The sequence below is a fragment of the Helicoverpa armigera genome, chromosome 19 (genome assembly GCF_030705265.1).
Source record: "Helicoverpa armigera isolate CAAS_96S chromosome 19, ASM3070526v1, whole genome shotgun sequence".
Lineage (NCBI taxonomy): Eukaryota > Metazoa > Arthropoda > Insecta > Lepidoptera > Noctuidae > Helicoverpa > Helicoverpa armigera.
This window is the reverse complement of record NC_087138.1, coordinates 482,951-500,410: the sequence shown is the minus strand read 5'-3', so window position 1 is coordinate 500,410 and position 17,460 is coordinate 482,951. Positions and strand designations below refer to the sequence as shown.

Below are 17,460 nucleotides of genomic sequence, written 5' to 3'. Positions count from 1 at the left end.
CATTTTATGTTAGGAGACAAAAAAAAATGGGTATCTCTGGAGATATATTACAAAGGACTGTTATGATAGTTACCTTTAAGGTCGACTGTTTCTAGCAGGTAGTTCTTGAGCTGCCTTACGACTGCCAAACCAGAAGACAGTGCTTCCAGATCCACCTCTAGTGGAAGACCTTCCAGCAGTGGATGGAGTTCATCCACGATACCCTGCAGACTAATTAATAGAGGAGAACGAATACAATATTTAATTTCGTTTTATGGTATATGTTGAAACTTTTAGAGTGCTATAACATTCACAATTCAACGACTAATTAATTCAATTTGGTTGATACCAATGAATATTAAATGCGAGTCTAAAGCTTCATGGTTGCCAAAAGCTATCTCAACTAATATTCCTCTTACGAGTCTTTTGTTTTTCCAGCTTACCTATACATAACATTATCCATAGCATCTTCGCTGATGATGAGCAGGAGAGCATCTAGCATCGGTTCTAACTGTCCCTTGGTCAAGCCAGTAACGTCTACCTTACTGGCCAGCCCCAGAAGTCGAGCACCGTGGGACATGAAGTTCCCAATGTGGTGGATGATTGAAGACATGAAGGTGAACCGCCAGAACTCTTCTTGTTGGTATTTTGGGAGCTGGAATAAAAATATGAGAATACAGTTGATAACACAGCAGGAGTGCAACGATGCCTTGCTATCAAAAGTTTTATACAAACTGGCGATTTTTAACTATACAGAAACTTCTTATTTATAGGGTGGTTTAATTTGATATTTGTCTAGGTCATCAATACTTACAGCTTTATTAATACTAGTGTTGTTCAAGTTTTTGAAGATTGTGTTAGTGACGTCGCTGCAGTTGTATTGATTGCAAATGACGGACCAGTCAATGTTGGCAACTATGATGTTTTGGGCAGGCTCGGCGATACTGCGGACCTATAAAAAATATCACATTATTTAGGAATATACGTGGTGAAGCATAATCTGGGAATATGCTACAGAATTTTGATTTGATAGTGTATACAGCATTTTTTTGCAAGCCTTGCTAGACGCAAGTAGACTAAAAAGCCCGTAGTTTTCAAACCCCGACTAAAACACAGAACAATATCAACAACATTACTCATCATCCTCCGAGCCTTTTTCCCAATCATGTTGGGGTCGGCTTCCAGTCTAACCGGATTCAGCTGAGTACCAGTGCTTTACAAGAAGCGACTGCCTATCTGACCTCCTCAACCCAGTTGCCCGGGCAACCCGATACCCCTTGGTTAGACTGGTGTCAGACTTACTGGCTTCTGACTACCCGTAACGACTGCCAAGGATGTTCAATGACAGCCGGGACCTATCAACAACATTACTAACCTTTCTTAAATTAACTTGTGCATTCTCAATATCAGTAACCAGTTCATTATCGTCTACAATCTTCATCAGTTCCCCATGCAAGTCATTCTTCTCCACCAGGTAGTCTTTCAAGGGTTTCACCACATCCAGTTTATGAGCTACTTCTGTTGATAACTCTTTGAGGTATTGTAAATCCTTCACTCCTTCTACTTCATGGATGTGAGGTAACTCTGCTCTTATCAGTTTCGTTGTGTGAGCTAGCACTGCCGCGAATCTGAAATCCGTTTATATATTAGCATTTATAGTTAATTGATATAATCAATAGGCAACACTGCGATGAAGTATTAAGTATGTCGGCGTCAGGATCCGACATCGTTAAATAAAACAAAGAGGTCTTCACACAATCACTTGGTTTATTCCAATTAACACAATATTAGTCACTACAATTATTTATCAGGAATTTGTGGGAGGTGTGCACTCGGCAACGGTCGGCGAACGAATGACCCGAGTCGTGCGCGCGCGCCGCTTTATATAAGCTCCACCGTTGACAGATCGACGGTTGACACATCGACGGTGGCGCCGTCAAGTATTATTATTATTCTTTATTGCACACATAAATACATTTTTCATCCCACCATCTCGGAAAGAGTAGTTTTACCCTTTGATATCTGAGCGCAAAAGTCGTTTTTATCCTCTAGAGCGGCAAAGTGATTTGAATTTAGAACATCGTGTGCAATACTCCATTTGTGACAATCTTGATAAGACTTTCCAAACAAATACATATTAAACAAATAAAATACTGCTTAAAATAATTATTCAATTAATTAAGTATTTTTTATTATTGTTTTTACACAGATTTTTAACGTCGTTTCATTTTTAAAGTGAATTTTCAAATATATGAACTTTAATAGGTACATCTTTTTAATTTGATACTCGTATGTGCGCGCCATTTTGTTTTTTTTTGCATTTAGTAATTTCCTCGATGAGGTGGGATGAAAAGTTACGTGTTGCACTCGAGTGCAAAGATTTTTCACCTTGTGCTCTTTTGATTCCCTCGCTATCGCTCAGGATTCTAATTATTGAAACACGAGCGTAGCGAATGTTTCAATTTTAGAATCCTTCGCTTGCTCGGTCATCAAGATTGAGCCCGCGGTTAAAAAGCAACTTTGCACTCTTGTATAACAAATAACTATTGACACACTGAAAACAGAGAGATTATGCACAACGGCAAGCTTAACCCAGTATTGTACAAACGTTACGTTTTATTTTGTCGAGTTTGATGGTTATTCTATGACTTAATAACATCTCTTCGCTCAGGCAAAATATTTCTTTCAGTTTTAAAAATGCATACTCACAGTGTAGCATTTCCAAACTCATTTCTCGAGACATTGCTGGCGAGGCACTCTGTCAGTTTGGTGCTCTTGGCATTCATGTCATCCAATAGGTGTGCCTTCACTTGTCCTAGGAACTCGTTGATCGATTTGTTCATCTCATACTTCGTGTAGTTGCGGGTTGATATTAGCTGTCGTAATAAAAGTGTAATCAATGAATTTATGACTTTAGATCGAAAAGTAGTATTCATACGGGACTATCATTAGATTTAAACACAATTGTTTTATTGGTAGAACATCTGTTAAACAAATTGTTTAATCATCTTCACGCCGTTTGATACTTCTCCATCTCTAGTCTTCTCACAAATAACTTTTAACCCGAATCATTGTCACACAATCCACCATCATTAACGAGCTAATATCAATAGAGTTCATTGTGGTACTAACCTCTTTGATAGCCATATCCCAATGGAAATCATTCTTAAGCGCGTGGTATACATCATCCAGGCTGAGGGTATGTAGATGGCACAGCAAGCTGTCATACTCCTGCTTTTTGAAGAGCTGCAGGTTCAGCTGCTTGAACCACGTCGTGAACTGAGAGCATACGGTGCACTGGCTGCGAATAGAAAGAAAAAATATTTATTACGACATAAGGTAACACAAAGCTGAATTCAGGCCTTACCTTATTTCAAAGTATAGAAGAGGTATAAGTAAAAATATTTCAGCAAGTATTTCAGCAATAGGAGTCGTCATTGCAATTCATTACAACTTCTAGCGTCAGACTGATGATAAAATCACAGCTACTCAAGCAAATCTGGAACTAAGTCCATGCCCAATTTTCTCGACACTGCAACTTGAGCATTTATTTATTTAACTTTATGCAATCTCAAAGTGAATTACAAAGGCGGACTTAATGCCATAGACATTCTCTCCAGTCAACCTTAGGGTGATGCAGAGACAAAATGGTAGGTGCATTAATTGATTAAAAAAGCATTCAGGACTGCGAGGAGTATAATTACCTGCTATTTAAGAAAAGAGTGCCAGCATCCACCCCATTGCTGAGCACGGCAAACGAGATCTTCGCTAGCGTCTCCTTTGACAGCAACTGCAGTGCTACCATCCTCAAATGTTGGACCTTCTCGTCTGTCACCCACGAAGGGTTTAGTGGTGATTTCGGACCTTCCTTAATGAGGTGCAGCCGCGACTCTATCTTGTTTATGTCCTCATTGACTGCTGCGTAGTCGACATCTCTTGATAGTTTTAAGGAGTTTTCGTATCCCTAGAAAGTTTTTCTTTATAAGAACTCAAGCGAAGTCAATAACAAATTATCTTTAGTTAACAGATCTTCATTTTAAAATATGAAGAAGGATTGTGGAAAAAGGGATACCGTAATTTTGATAACAGTCAGGTTATTTAATGCTTTGGATGCAAGACTCCAACATATACATAGGCTTAGACATATACTACTAGAGAAGACTTACCTGAGAAGCAAACAGCAATGGAGGCAGTTCTTTAAACAGCTCAGTGTTATCACCATCGCAGATCTGACGCTTCATGTCAGACCACATGCCGGTGCGGTCGGGGAGGTAGTCTGACAGCGTGATGTTCGGCTGACAGAACGATTCCGTTTGGTTCACGTCGATGTCATGGAGAAGACGGACTACCTGGGAATAGAAAAATGATATAGAGCTGTGTTCAAAGCTATCACATATCGAAGGAAGAATACTGAGTAAGAGGGGCTTTATAAAGACAGTATCAATTCGTGTAATGAGCACGCGGTAAAATGAACGTTGAACATGGATTATTATTAAACACGAGAAAAAAACAAAAGATCTTAGTATAGCGACTTACATGTATCTGATCGAAATTGCTGAGCAGATCTTCAGCAATATCAAAGCTGTTTTCCAGATAACCCAAGAACTTAGAAGCGTAGGGTCCGTTGTACTGTTCCCTGAGGAGTTTCCACCAGTCCTCGCCAGCCAGGAAGCTCAGGATGATGTCGTAGCTCTGCATGTTGTATTGCAAGTACTTCAAGTAGATAGGGATGCTCAGGTCATATGCATGCTGGGTTGAAGTTCTTAGGACTGATAACAATTGGTGCCTGTAAAAATAGGTAATTTTGATAACTGGAGAAATTAATCTGCACCATAGGTAAAGTACATTTTACGTTTATTAAGAAACAAGATTTGTATAGCTCTGATGAAAAATAATCTCTTATGAACTGAACACACTTACCTTTTACTTAGGAATTCAAATATATCTGTCACATCTTCACCATCAGATTTCAAGATATCAACAAGATTCATCAGACTTTTCCTTGCAATTTCATAGTCATCAAATCCAACATTATGTACAGCACCATAAATAATTCCGTAATTCTTAGCACACAACTGACTTCTTGCTTTTTCATCAGTCACCAGTATTGTTTTGCTGGTATTTGCTTTTAAATTGTTGCACATTTTGTGGAAACCATCAACTAAAGTATAGTCGTCAGCGTTAGTCCATATAACATCAGTAAATATGTCAAAATGAATGTTAATTGCATCTGACGGTTTTCTTTTAAATAGATATTTGATCACTTCTAAATCAGCTGCAACTGTTGTTGTATCCTCAATTGGTACATCGTATACTTTGTCAGCGTCTATTGAGTTAATATCTTCAGACAATTTGTTTATAATACTAACTACCCTAGTCAAATAAATATGAGCTGCAAACTGTTTCATATTAATTTCATTGAATGACCTGTACGTTGGATTACTTTCATCTAGTTTATAAGACAATACTGCGTCCACGACTTTCTGCAATTTCCCTTCAATAGTATTCATTTTGATGTCATCTTCAGTTAGCATAGTTTGGTTCTTTTTTGATAATTCAGTTAAATAGTCAGTTAATTCTACAGCTTTGGTATACGCGTTTTCAAATCTGCTCGTCAGATTACTCACTGGTAGTGTGAAAAAGAAGTATTGCTGTAATAGAAAAACAAAAGAATTAAAAAGACTAACGAAGAAAGAATACATAGAAATCGAATAACAAAACTTCTGGAATGGTTATGTCACAATAGCCTAATAAATTAGCATGATTTTACTTACAGGCTTCGAAAACACATCAAGTAGAGTATTTTCTCCCCTTGGCAAAGACAGCCAGTGAAGCAATGATGGACAGACGAAAGGTTGAATTTTCTTGATAAAGACAGAGTCTATAATACTGCCTGGTGGAGGAACCATAGCTGTGAGCAAGGCTTGACAGTCCCAAAACTGTGATAATGATGCTCGACGGACCTGAAGAATTAAGGAAAAGTAAGCTTTAATACTTACTCTAATTAACTTGCTTGTTACGTTTGGCTGACATTTTTTATAAGGTAATTTGCTGGAACCCCAGAAATAGTTCTTAGCAGATAAAATAAAGGAGATTTTATGTGTGTGGATGAATAAAGGATTTTTCAATTGATTGCTTACCTGGCTCATGAACCCATAGTCCCAATAAGAATTGAGGAGCACTCCCATGAACTCAGGCATCTTATCGTAGAGCATGTACAGTCCCGTACTTCGAGTAAATCCAAGCAGTTGGAGCAAGTTCGAGTTAGGTTCTGGAAAAACGAAAATGATATCGGAGGGACTTTTAAAAAATAATAATGAAAATCTGGATAAGGAAGTTGGGATCATTATTTGGTAAAGCAATAACAGTTTTTTTGATCAAGTATCATTTTATCTTCATGACGAAACGCATGCTAAACTTCGACTTCTAAAAGAAAAATTACCATTAGCTTCTTGGAAGTAAGTCAGCAGATCTGATGCAATATTTTCCAGGGTTATGGTAAGAGACCCGAACAGGTTCTGCCAAGCCTTTCTGCCAACAAGCCTGCACTCATCGTCCATGGTCGAGCTACATTTGGAGTACTTCTCCCAGAGACTGCTGACGGGCACGTCGCTGGGTATCGAAGAGGTGTTCACTGCGTTTAGGACTGTGTCTACCTTGGTGAAGAGTTTCCTGCAAAAGGTTATTTAAAACATATATTTTTTTATTTATACTATGTAATCCTTCTGTTATACATTCCGAGTAGTGGGGTCGGAGGAGTTTAATAAGAGAAGAGTAATAGGGTTGATTTTGCTTATTGCTTTTTAACCTTAAAAATAATCCCGTACGTTTATACTAAGTACAAGACCGCTTTTATTCTCTCACTCATCACAAAAAATATAGCTTTGTGTTTTTTAGTACCAACCTTAACACAACGTCTCTGTCTGTAGTATTAAGAGTCTTCACAGCATAGTTCCACGCCTCCTTCATCCCCAGTCTTCCATCAGCAGTATCATTGAACGCGAACTCCAGAGAGTCTTTGGTCAACAGGATATCATCTACTAAGGAGTCGAAGATGGATGACAACTTGAGGAACTGGTGAGGCTCGTAGTCTGTGGTGTTCCAGGTGGAGGTACTCTGAAATTTGTCATGGGTAGCTTTTGTTAGGTTAAGGAGCTAAAACAGTAGAAGAAGGTGATGTAGCATAACCGGAAGAATTCTGGTGAAAAAACCATTACTGAAATGACACTTCTAAAGGGGTAGATATTTATACAGCAAGCAAGCTTGATGACTTGCGCAAGACGGCTGGCAGGAGCTGGATGCGAGAAGCCGAAAATCGATCTCAGTGGCGTGCACTTGGAGAGGCCTATGTCCAGCAGTGGACTGCGATAGGCTGATGATGATGATGAAGCAAGCTTAATACAAAGTTATAACTGTAACTTACATTTAATTTGACGTTTTTAACTGCAAGATATTCGTCCCATTCATTCTGGAAGTCCTTGTTCATACACAGTATGACTTCCATGCCTCTCACGGCTTCGATCGAGGATTCGCTCAGCTGCAGCAGTTGTGACAAGCTCGTGGTGGAACAAGGCCATGGCGGGTCCGAGTTCAGCAACGATATTATTGGCTGCACCTAGAATTTTAATATGATTTGTTTTTTTCTACTGTTTGAGACTAAAAGTTGAGCACTGCAGTACCTAAGTCTATACGGTGTATAAAGAACTTCTAGTACCAACAAAAAAAATGTTATTTTGACGTTTATAGGAACCAAACCTGTAAGGAAACAGACCCTTGTTTTGTGGTATGCTTGATTCGTCAATAATAACGATATTATCAATCATGATTAAACATTAGGACAAAAAGTTTTCAAAGTCACTTTCTTAATTAGTTTTTTCGGAAGATTATGTAACAAGTAAAGTTATACTTACATCAGTATCATCACGCACGATAATATCAACAGCATCGACAATGAGCTGTGGAATGTTCGGGATGATGTTACCGAGGGCTGCCACCGTGGTCGGAGGTAGTTCACTAGTGTACGTACTGTTTGTCAATAAAGCTGAAATGAAGATGAAATCAAGTTTGAATGAGCAGTCTCCCAAGTTCACTTTCGTGAGGATAGTTAAGTATTGGGATTTAAAGGGTTAAAAGGTTCAAAATCAGAAATATGTATTCGTTAAACGTAGGTATTACATAAGGATCTTATAACTATACAAAGTGTATTTAACCGTGAAGGTTAAAAATTTACTACCTGCAACTGATTTCACAGTTTCATCAAAAACACTGAACGGTCCCGCGGTGGTGGTAATCGCGTACTTTATCTTCTGCCAGTATTCACCGTTCACATCAAACAGACCATAGTCCAACATGTCCAGGAAGCGGAACGCAAGTTTTACACTGAAATTAATGAGTTTGAAAAAATTAACACTGATTAAAAAAGACATAATGTATCGAGGTTAAATTGTTAACTAAACTACAATCTGACATGAAAAATCCCTTGAAACATTTAAATAAGATGATTAAGTACATGTTTATTTTTTTATAAACATCATCTAAGCTTGAGTAACAGTTTTGTTATTTATTTATTTAATACTTTATGCACATTTTGTACAATGGGGTACTTAACACCTTAGGCGTTTTCTCCCAGAGTACCTTTGGGTGGTGAAGAAATAAAATGTTATGGTTATCAGTCATCCAGACTTCCGGTCATTCATACCTCAACCGTAGACTTCTTTCCATATTCCGTACTCCGAACCAGTACTCCTTGGCTTCTCCCAGCAACGAGTCGATCCTCTTCTTGGTGGAGTCATCCATGTTATAGCTGGAGAACTGGAAGAGGTACGTGTAGTCTCTGTCCAACTTCACGTACAAGTTCTTCAAATTGTTGATAAGTTTGTTCCAGTTTAGAGTTATGAGTGGGTGGGTGGAGTTCTTGATTGTGGCTATCTGCAAGATAATGAAAACCCATTATTGCCGTGTCTGTATTTTTTATGTCATCTACATCATCTGCTTTTACTGGTTATAAGTTTACAAGATTAACATTGATGATTTAATCTTTATTCTTGGAGCCTGTATTATCAATTTTAATATGGGAAAATTAAAAGAAACTTACAGCTTTAGAAACGACAGAATCAGCTTCCAGTCCCTTCTCAATGGCAATAGTGGCATTACACAGAGATTCCACCACTTTCATCCGTGTGTTTTCATCCGGTGACAATTCCAAGAATTCACTCGCTGCTTCTACACCACTGCACAGGATTTCTTGCCCAGTAGTCGAAAGAGCTTTATATGTCTGTAACGGAATCACAAAAACGAAACCTTTAACTTTGGTAATTGCTGGAAGTCTCAAGTTATTTATCATAGACCAAGAACACATAAACAAAGGAAAGGATTTTTGCAGCAGTGCAATTTTTTCTTTTACATTGTAACATGTCTCTTAGCTTGAGTGCTAGTGGTCACAACTCAGAGATCACTTACAATTAATTTCATGTCATTCTTGTATATCTTTAGTGTCTAAAAAAACCTGTAAACCTTAGAAATTGTAAAACCAGTGAATTTATTTATTTATGTGTTTCGTACCTTCTTTTCATTAAGTGCAGTCATCAACATGGTCTCAACAACATCAACATATACATCTTTGAAAGCCTTCGCTTCACTTTCAGGAGTTTGTTCTAACTGTTTGTTTATCGCTGACACTAAGATTATGACGTCATTTAAGTACGGGGAGATCTTGAAGTCGAGGATCGAATTCTGTTGGACTATTTCCTTTGCTATGGCACCGTGGATCACTATTCTGAAAACACAGATCATCTGAACTATGGACAGATAAAGGAGGGTTAGAGTCAAAACATAGCATATCATTTATACTTACAGCATCTGTTTACCCAAATGTCCCTTCTCTCGTGCCACCTTCATAAGTTCCGAATCCTCAGGAAGGTGGAACAGGCTGTTCCAGTCAACTTCTGGACGGTCCTCAGTATTTATCTTCACGAGGGCCTGAGTGAAATTCTTCAGAACTTTGAAGTTTTGTTCTATGCTGTATAGCTGGTCACTCGTGTCTTTGCCGAAGGTTTCTTGGATCAGAAGGGATGCCATATTGTTGATCTAAAAATATCATATTTTTGAGGACACTTCTGTTTACGACTTGCCTCGCTTTGGTAAGTATGGTGGTATTTAGCTCAATTATACTTACGTTATTCTTAACATCAAAAACTCCAAAGGATCTTATCATATCGGAGACGTAGTTTTTCCACGCATCGTTGCACATTTGTTTCTTCAGAGATTCGGCTTCAGGTTTCGATATCACGAAGAACGTTTGCAGTTTGTAGACATCACAGAACATTTGACCAGGAAAGTTGATCTTAGACGTCAATATCTATTTACAATGAAAAACATTATTTGTTAGCCTAAATTCAAAATTGGATTCAACATAAGCTTTTGATACTCTTAGTATTTGAAAACATACCTGCGTTCTTTCAGCATCAGCCAAAGCTTCAAACGCCTTACCAACCATCTTAGGTGGTAATCCTTTCAGTACTTCAATAGCCCCGGGGTTCCTCAGGGTAACATTGTAGGTCAACTGCTCAATATGCATGTTTATGTCGATGACTTTCTGAGCGCTCTCCATCAATTTGGAAAGCAGCGTGGAGTAAAATACTACGTCGTGTTTTGTTTTAGCTGGTAGGAACTTATTTATGAAATTCATTATTTGGGACATTCTGAAACATTAAAAGTTCTTGATTTATTGCTACGATTATAATTTTCATATTTATTTAACTGTATATTTTTGTGCTATTACTTACATGCTGAATGCATCAATTGTTGGATCTTTCTGCATTGCTTCTTCAAAAACTCCCGCAGCATTATGGAATAGATTAGAGACAGCTTGCAAACCACCTTCCTTGTTATCTGATGGTGCTATTTGGTTATTCATTGTGGTTAGTTGGCGTTGTCTAGCAAATACTTTGTTCATATATTGGAGCCCCACTACAATGGCATCGGTTATGTCTTTAATAATTCCATAAGACTGGGTATCTCCAAATGTTGGTTTGAATAGATCCACAAGTTTTGGTATTCTAGAATAAGTAAGATTATTAGAAAACATTATCAATGATAACTTTAGATTAAAGGAAAGGCTATGATATGTGAATTTTACACTTACAAACTTAAATGTATGTAACTGAAGTCCGCCTCTTGACCTTGGAATATGGAGACCAGCTCCGGTGGCAAGAAGTTTTGCAGTTTCATCATTCTTAGCACAGCCGTCAACATATTACCTAAAGTGTTTAACCTATTGTCACCCGACATCTTGAAGTACATATCGCCTAACTGAAACATTAAAGCTTATAATAGCATGACGTACATTTTTATCAATTCAAAAATACTTAAATTATATTTATCTACCCAAATTTTCTCACCATTGTTAAGTATTTACTGTAATTTACTTGGAATAACACATCTATTAGTATTTTTTGTAGTTCCTCCATTGACTTCGAACACAGTTTTTCCATCAAAATTTTCAGGTTTTCCTCGTCTTCCATTATTATAGTTTCATTTAGTGATTTGATGCTGCATCTGTTCATATTGCCTTTCATTATCTGTTAGGAAAACCACACCGTAAGAAAACAACATTTTAAGTACGTGTATATAATGTGATCGCTGTGAACTTTTATGAGCTAGATTTACTTATGCTTTTTTTACGGTTTTAATTCCTTTTTATTTACATCAGACAGTATGTCTACATTACATAATTAATCTACATAATATACAATAGGAAATAACAAAATCTATGCTTTTAACTACATTACTTCACACAATAATTATTTCGGGAGATAAATTATTAGTTTTATTTATACAGCATTAATAAATTCATCTGCATGTGCAATCAAGGTTAACAGGTTAATAACTACGTCTATACTATTATTAACAAAGTTAATTCCAGCTAAACACAAACTTACACCTTGGAAACTGAGTTCAGCATCCATCACGCTCTGTGCAACATCATCATTTAGCTCCAGCTTATCTGATATATATCGTTTTACTCTCGCAGGCTTTATAAACAGATCTTTTACTTTTAGACCGTTTTCTGTAAAATTAACAATATTAGTTATTACTTAGTCTTGAAGAACAATAGTAATTTTAATTCCAAGTATAAAGACGTTGGTACTATCGTAAATGTGATGATGATTATTAAATATTGTGACCATCTAATGATACTTACTACTTATATCTATGAATGCAGGTTCATCTACCACATCTGCTAGTGTGGCCAGAAGTTTGATTGCATCTGGCATCGAAGAAGCCACATCTAGTACTGTTTCATTAAAAATAGGTGATAGTTGTCGTTGTAAATGTGTTAATCTGAAAATATATGTAAATTCATTAAATTCCCCAGCTTTCTACTCCCCGCTGTCTATAAATCTAGAACCACCTAAATCTAGTTAATGCCAGTTCTGAAGAAGTTGGTAAACTTACTTGGAATTTTCATAGGTGGGTAGTTCATCATATTTGTCAAGAGGTGAGCATTCGTTGTTGACAGTGCACATAAAAGATTGCAGGAACGGTAACATGCCTGCACTAGGTAGAGCCCTGGCCGGGAATCCACCTGAATAAGAAGCAGACAGTAAATAAATTAGTATAAGTTGCTAGCGGTTAATCAGAGAAAAGTATAAAATATTGGAGACAAAGAGCAATGTAAAATTGAAAAATTAGAAGGAAGCGGTGAATACAATAAAAATAAATAAACTACAAATAACAATGGTAATGTGAACTGCCTTTGTACATAACTTCTATGTATCGTGTTTGTAATTTTTTTTTTTGTGTACAATAAAGAATAATAAATGGTGCTTGTAGTTGCTTTGAATCACAGAGAAAACAAAGAAATCAGAATTGCATCATCAACGGACGATCAAAGTGATATTTAAAGGGTTTAATGAGATGCGCATCGCGTACTTCAAGTACGACTGATGCTTGCTGATGAAGGAAGATAAACGCAGGTGGTATTGACACATATTGGTTTAGCATTCTAGTCATTTGTGACGAAAATAGAAAGAAAAGTTATGTATTTGAACTTTCTAAAGATAGTACATCATGTTGGTTTTTTGGTATAAATACAGCGTTTGGATGAAGAAGAGGGTGTGAAGGGTAAATTATACTCACATGTGGGATAGTCCTCGTTGTTTATATTAACCCTAACTATGTATAAGCTTAACATTATTGCTGTCGCCCATAGAACTCCCACTAATGTTATCTGAAACAAAAGAATACTAATTAATGACATCACTGAATTCATCTAGAACTAAATACTTGATTAAAATACCTCTAGTTCCTTATTTAATATCTAACGCATCAATGCATCACCATCACTTATTAATAAACCTATTTCATCTTAATAAGATTTTCAATAAGTATGTACCTACAATGAGCTTGCAGCAGAAAAATAAATGAAATGTTCAAAAGCATACCAGTTTCCTCTTTCGTATGAGATAGTCCTTCCAGAGCAGCAAGCGAAGTTGCTGCCCACCCGCCATGATGAACTGGATCTAGTACCACGCGACATTCCTGAAACAATACATACACACAATGAAGAAAATGTGTGGAATAACTTTATTGCTAACACTAAGAGAATTAACGAGAGAGAAGTAGAAAAAGTAGCGTAAGATAAAACTCTTTCGAATCACAAAGTTGTAACATTAAATCCTGCAGAGATACCCTGTCTATTCAATGGGTACAAATCAAACAATACATGTAAAATCTCATTTAATTATAAATAACAAAACACTTCAACAAATCTTTGCACTCAATTGAACCCCAACAGAATAGGACCCTAATGAGCTAGTTCCGGCGCATGAATTACATTTGTACGTAATAACAATCACACAAACATTCAATTTTCACAGCATTACTATACAAAACTTTAGGGGAAGTCCACATGATTTAAGAATCACTTAGGTTATTGATAAAGATCTTATAAGCAATATTGTTGGCAATTTAAGTTTTAATTGTGTCTATGATTGTGGGAAAAGCCCATATTGTAATTTCAAATTAGGATTATACTAAGAAAATGGCTTTAAAAACATTCGAACTGTGACATGTGATTGGGCATTGGGCTGAATCGTAGCAAAGAGCTAAAGGTGAAAGATGGTAAAGGTGGATATCGTAGGAAGATGAAAATAAAGGTAATAAAGGTCAAAGTTTGATTTTACAATGTTTCCGGAGTAGATCTAGTACTTACTATTTTTATTACCTTTAGGGATAGGCTATATATTTATAAAGTTTTTCATTATTTCTGCTTATGCGATACTCTGATGATTGATTGCAATCTGAATGGATAGAATATTCTCTGATATTCATGTCTTCTACAACCTACACCCCTATCGTTTACTTAATGCCACAAGTGCATCAACTGTTTCTTCCGGCACGTGTTTAATATTATGTCTACCATTGGTTTGCGATTGGATCCCAAACAGCCATCCAAATTGGATCTGGTGTCTCACCATTGTCCACAACATTACCATGTGTTATTTTATATGTAATGTCAACAATTGTTACTACAATATAATTATCTGCTGCAAGGCCGTCGTGATTCGGATTGGGATTTGTATTTTTATAGTCATTCTCATTTGTTCTGACCTAGTGAATAGTCATTTGGTCTACCGGTTTGAGCTATGCTGTTCATTTGGCTCAAGGCTTTATTGGAATCAACAAATTTTATAGTACGAAATTATTTTAACTGTTTAACTCCTGGGTCTACTTTATCTAATATTGCATCACAACCGTCATTTTTATTAGTATTTACACCGCTTCCATTAACATCAAATTTCATAGAATTGACAGTAAGAACAATAAAATCTCAAGTAAGTATCTTAATTTGTGGTCTGTTATCGTAATTTACATCGCTAAGCACAATAAAAAATATCTAGATACCTAACAAAGATATAAAAGCTGCGTCAAAATCTTGAACAACAATCATGTAACGAGGTATTATTTCAGCTTCGGCCTTCGAAACGTCTTGTATAATAAGCGTTCGTGTTTGTGCCTTTCCTGTCACGATGTCAAGCGAAACCGCGTGATTCAAGCATGTCAGCTTGATTACACGTTGTCTGCAGATGTAATGCATACGGTAAGGTTCGCGTAAATATGTGCTTTTAGATCTTCGATCATTAAGAAGTATGCTATCTATTTTGATGGATATATTACTAGGATTCTAGCAAGGTCATCTCGCTATCGTCCTATAAAAAGAGATTGCAATTCGGATGGAAAGATGATTGTTAAAATGTATAGTATCGAACGAGTACTTAATAAATTCAGTTATTAATAAAAATAGTTTTTTAATTGACTTCACGTATATGGACGCTATTGAAACTACAAAAATAAAATACGATGCTCGAAAACCAAACAGGTACATATAAAAATCAAACAACCAAGAAGTAATATGAAAACTAACAAAAAATTGCCTTTTGAAGCATTAAAAATAAAAATATGATTTATTTTTCTGCATTCTGTTATGTGAGTCGTATTAGGAAAATTTTTTGTCGAGATCTCAATAATAACTAATCCTTTTACAGCGATACGATTTTAAATAATTTTGTTGTGAAATTGAAAGATTTATTGAATTTGCTAATGGTCAAGCATTCTTCGAAATATTTTTTATCATAATTATATTTAGCTTGCAAAAACGATTACATTGAATGATGTTGGGTTTGTTAAGGCAATATTTTCCTCCTATCCTATATTTATGTATAGGTTCAAAGGCCAGGCTGCAAAGACCATGCTTATGGGATAAAAAACTAACTTAGGTACAAGACGGCTAAAACAGAATTCAAATGAACTTCACACATTTGATTTAAAATAAACTAGCCATTTTCCCGAGGTTTCACTCGCGTCCTGTGTCTGTACCTTGATAAAATATAAACTAGGTATGTTACTCGCAAAATAGTGTAGCCTCCTAATAGTGATAGAATTTTTAAAATCGGTCCAATAGTTTTTCAGTTCTTCCATTAAAAATGGTGAAGCGTCAATGTCTTTTTTCAATGCGAATATTTATTCAATAATAAATTAAATACATAAGTTATTTTTCCCGCAACTTAAAACTTTGTTTCAATTATTTTCATGTTTATAATAACCCAATTGAGTCTCTGATGATGATATCCGAACGACAATACTAGCTACCGCAGCGCCCATTGGTTCGTATCGAGTGTTCTAGAGGACGCTCGCATCAAGCTAGCAGTTGCGTTTGGCCACCGCCAAGGACGCATGTAGTGCTTCTCCCGCCGCCATTGTGTCGAATACACACCGCTCCGCGTCATTAGTTCCCTATATGTGATTTCCTGAAGATTCTCGTGTAATAATCGAACCTGCTGCTAGAAGACATTGCGGACTTATAGTGCAGTGCTGATTTCACGAGTTCTAACCAGTCCACCGGTGGATGAACCTAGATTCAGCTCGCCGGCCGGCAGCCCTTACCGCGACCACGCGCCCTGGAACGAGGCCTCTTCACATCTCGCTGGTTCTAAGTGAGGTCCCTGGATTCACAAGGTACGTGGGCTTTATTGCTGCAAATAGTTGTAGTGGGTATTGGTGTCTAACGGAATATCATCAGCAGGGATTTAATTGAAATACGATTTAGGTTTCACCGCCATATTGTTTCCCCGCATTCGATTTTCAAGATTTGAAATCACCGCTCCCGCATTTCTCTTTTCTTTCTTCATTCAAACCTTTTAAATTTCTCCCAATTTATATTCATTAATTTTTTTATTATTTTTCCATGATGAGGCTAGTTACACGCCTCATCATAGTTTTGGTCCTTAGAAACCGGATATTGAATCGCTATTAGTTAGATTTTTACGTAATAATTGGTGAAAATCATAAAGTAACATTGCACAATAGGTATAGGTAATTTACGTAAACTTTGGTGAATTATACCTGCCTACAAATCGCCCCGCTTTAATAAGTATGAACATATTTGACAATAGATTTTACGTAAGTATTTGGTAAATCTGTCAATTTGTCTCACAGAATAGAACGTGTTACGTATTAATTGGTAAAGTTCATTCTTTGTTTATTTATAATTTCGCCTTTGTAACAAATACATACCTACAATAGGAGGTAGTTACATATCATTTCGGTTTTGTGCGTATGAGTCATTTTTATTCTAATACCTACAGATAGTTTTACTATTGCAAACCGCCTTGTAGGTAACTTGTTTACCGCATTTCTTTATACTGTTTTTGAAGATTAGCTTCACAAAATGACTGACAAACAACTAAAACCGGAAGATTTACTAACGATCCTTCATGAGAAGAAAGGATTATTATTCAAACGTGTTAATCGATTATATGATTTAACAAAAAATATTTCGTCGTTCGATTCGAGAAAGAATGAAAGTTTTATGACTGAATCGGAAACTATTGACGACATTCGAGACAAATTCGAATCTTATGTCGATCGAATTAACCAAATAAACATGAATTTGAAACCTGGTTCGAGTCCCGACTATGC

At 36.6% G+C, this 17,460-nt stretch overlaps 1 protein-coding gene across 1 annotated transcript in view; it reads right to left on the bottom strand.

Annotated features, from left to right (window-relative positions):
* LOC110380322 (uncharacterized) overlaps window positions 1-17,460 on the bottom strand; it is a 93,146-nt gene that overhangs the window by 31,363 nt on the left and 44,323 nt on the right. The window contains exons 2-32 of the mRNA XM_064039380.1: window positions 13,425-13,521; window positions 13,120-13,210; window positions 12,436-12,565; window positions 12,182-12,321; window positions 11,919-12,046; window positions 11,379-11,558; window positions 11,123-11,289; window positions 10,764-11,036; window positions 10,427-10,679; window positions 10,154-10,336; window positions 9,833-10,065; window positions 9,541-9,754; window positions 9,074-9,253; window positions 8,678-8,907; window positions 8,213-8,358; window positions 7,890-8,020; window positions 7,403-7,594; window positions 6,884-7,095; window positions 6,422-6,651; window positions 6,120-6,250; window positions 5,754-5,942; window positions 4,900-5,630; window positions 4,516-4,765; window positions 4,146-4,328; window positions 3,684-3,943; window positions 3,112-3,280; window positions 2,689-2,855; window positions 1,355-1,607; window positions 794-931; window positions 423-634; window positions 74-210 (exon numbers count right to left, since the gene is read on the bottom strand). Coding sequence (XP_063895450.1) covers window positions 74-210; window positions 423-634; window positions 794-931; window positions 1,355-1,607; window positions 2,689-2,855; window positions 3,112-3,280; window positions 3,684-3,943; window positions 4,146-4,328; window positions 4,516-4,765; window positions 4,900-5,630; window positions 5,754-5,942; window positions 6,120-6,250; window positions 6,422-6,651; window positions 6,884-7,095; window positions 7,403-7,594; window positions 7,890-8,020; window positions 8,213-8,358; window positions 8,678-8,907; window positions 9,074-9,253; window positions 9,541-9,754; window positions 9,833-10,065; window positions 10,154-10,336; window positions 10,427-10,679; window positions 10,764-11,036; window positions 11,123-11,289; window positions 11,379-11,558; window positions 11,919-12,046; window positions 12,182-12,321; window positions 12,436-12,565; window positions 13,120-13,210; window positions 13,425-13,490 — 6,199 coding nt within the window. The 5' untranslated portion in view covers window positions 13,491-13,521. The remainder of the gene's footprint in view (window positions 1-73; window positions 211-422; window positions 635-793; window positions 932-1,354; window positions 1,608-2,688; window positions 2,856-3,111; window positions 3,281-3,683; window positions 3,944-4,145; window positions 4,329-4,515; window positions 4,766-4,899; window positions 5,631-5,753; window positions 5,943-6,119; window positions 6,251-6,421; window positions 6,652-6,883; window positions 7,096-7,402; window positions 7,595-7,889; window positions 8,021-8,212; window positions 8,359-8,677; window positions 8,908-9,073; window positions 9,254-9,540; window positions 9,755-9,832; window positions 10,066-10,153; window positions 10,337-10,426; window positions 10,680-10,763; window positions 11,037-11,122; window positions 11,290-11,378; window positions 11,559-11,918; window positions 12,047-12,181; window positions 12,322-12,435; window positions 12,566-13,119; window positions 13,211-13,424; window positions 13,522-17,460) is intronic.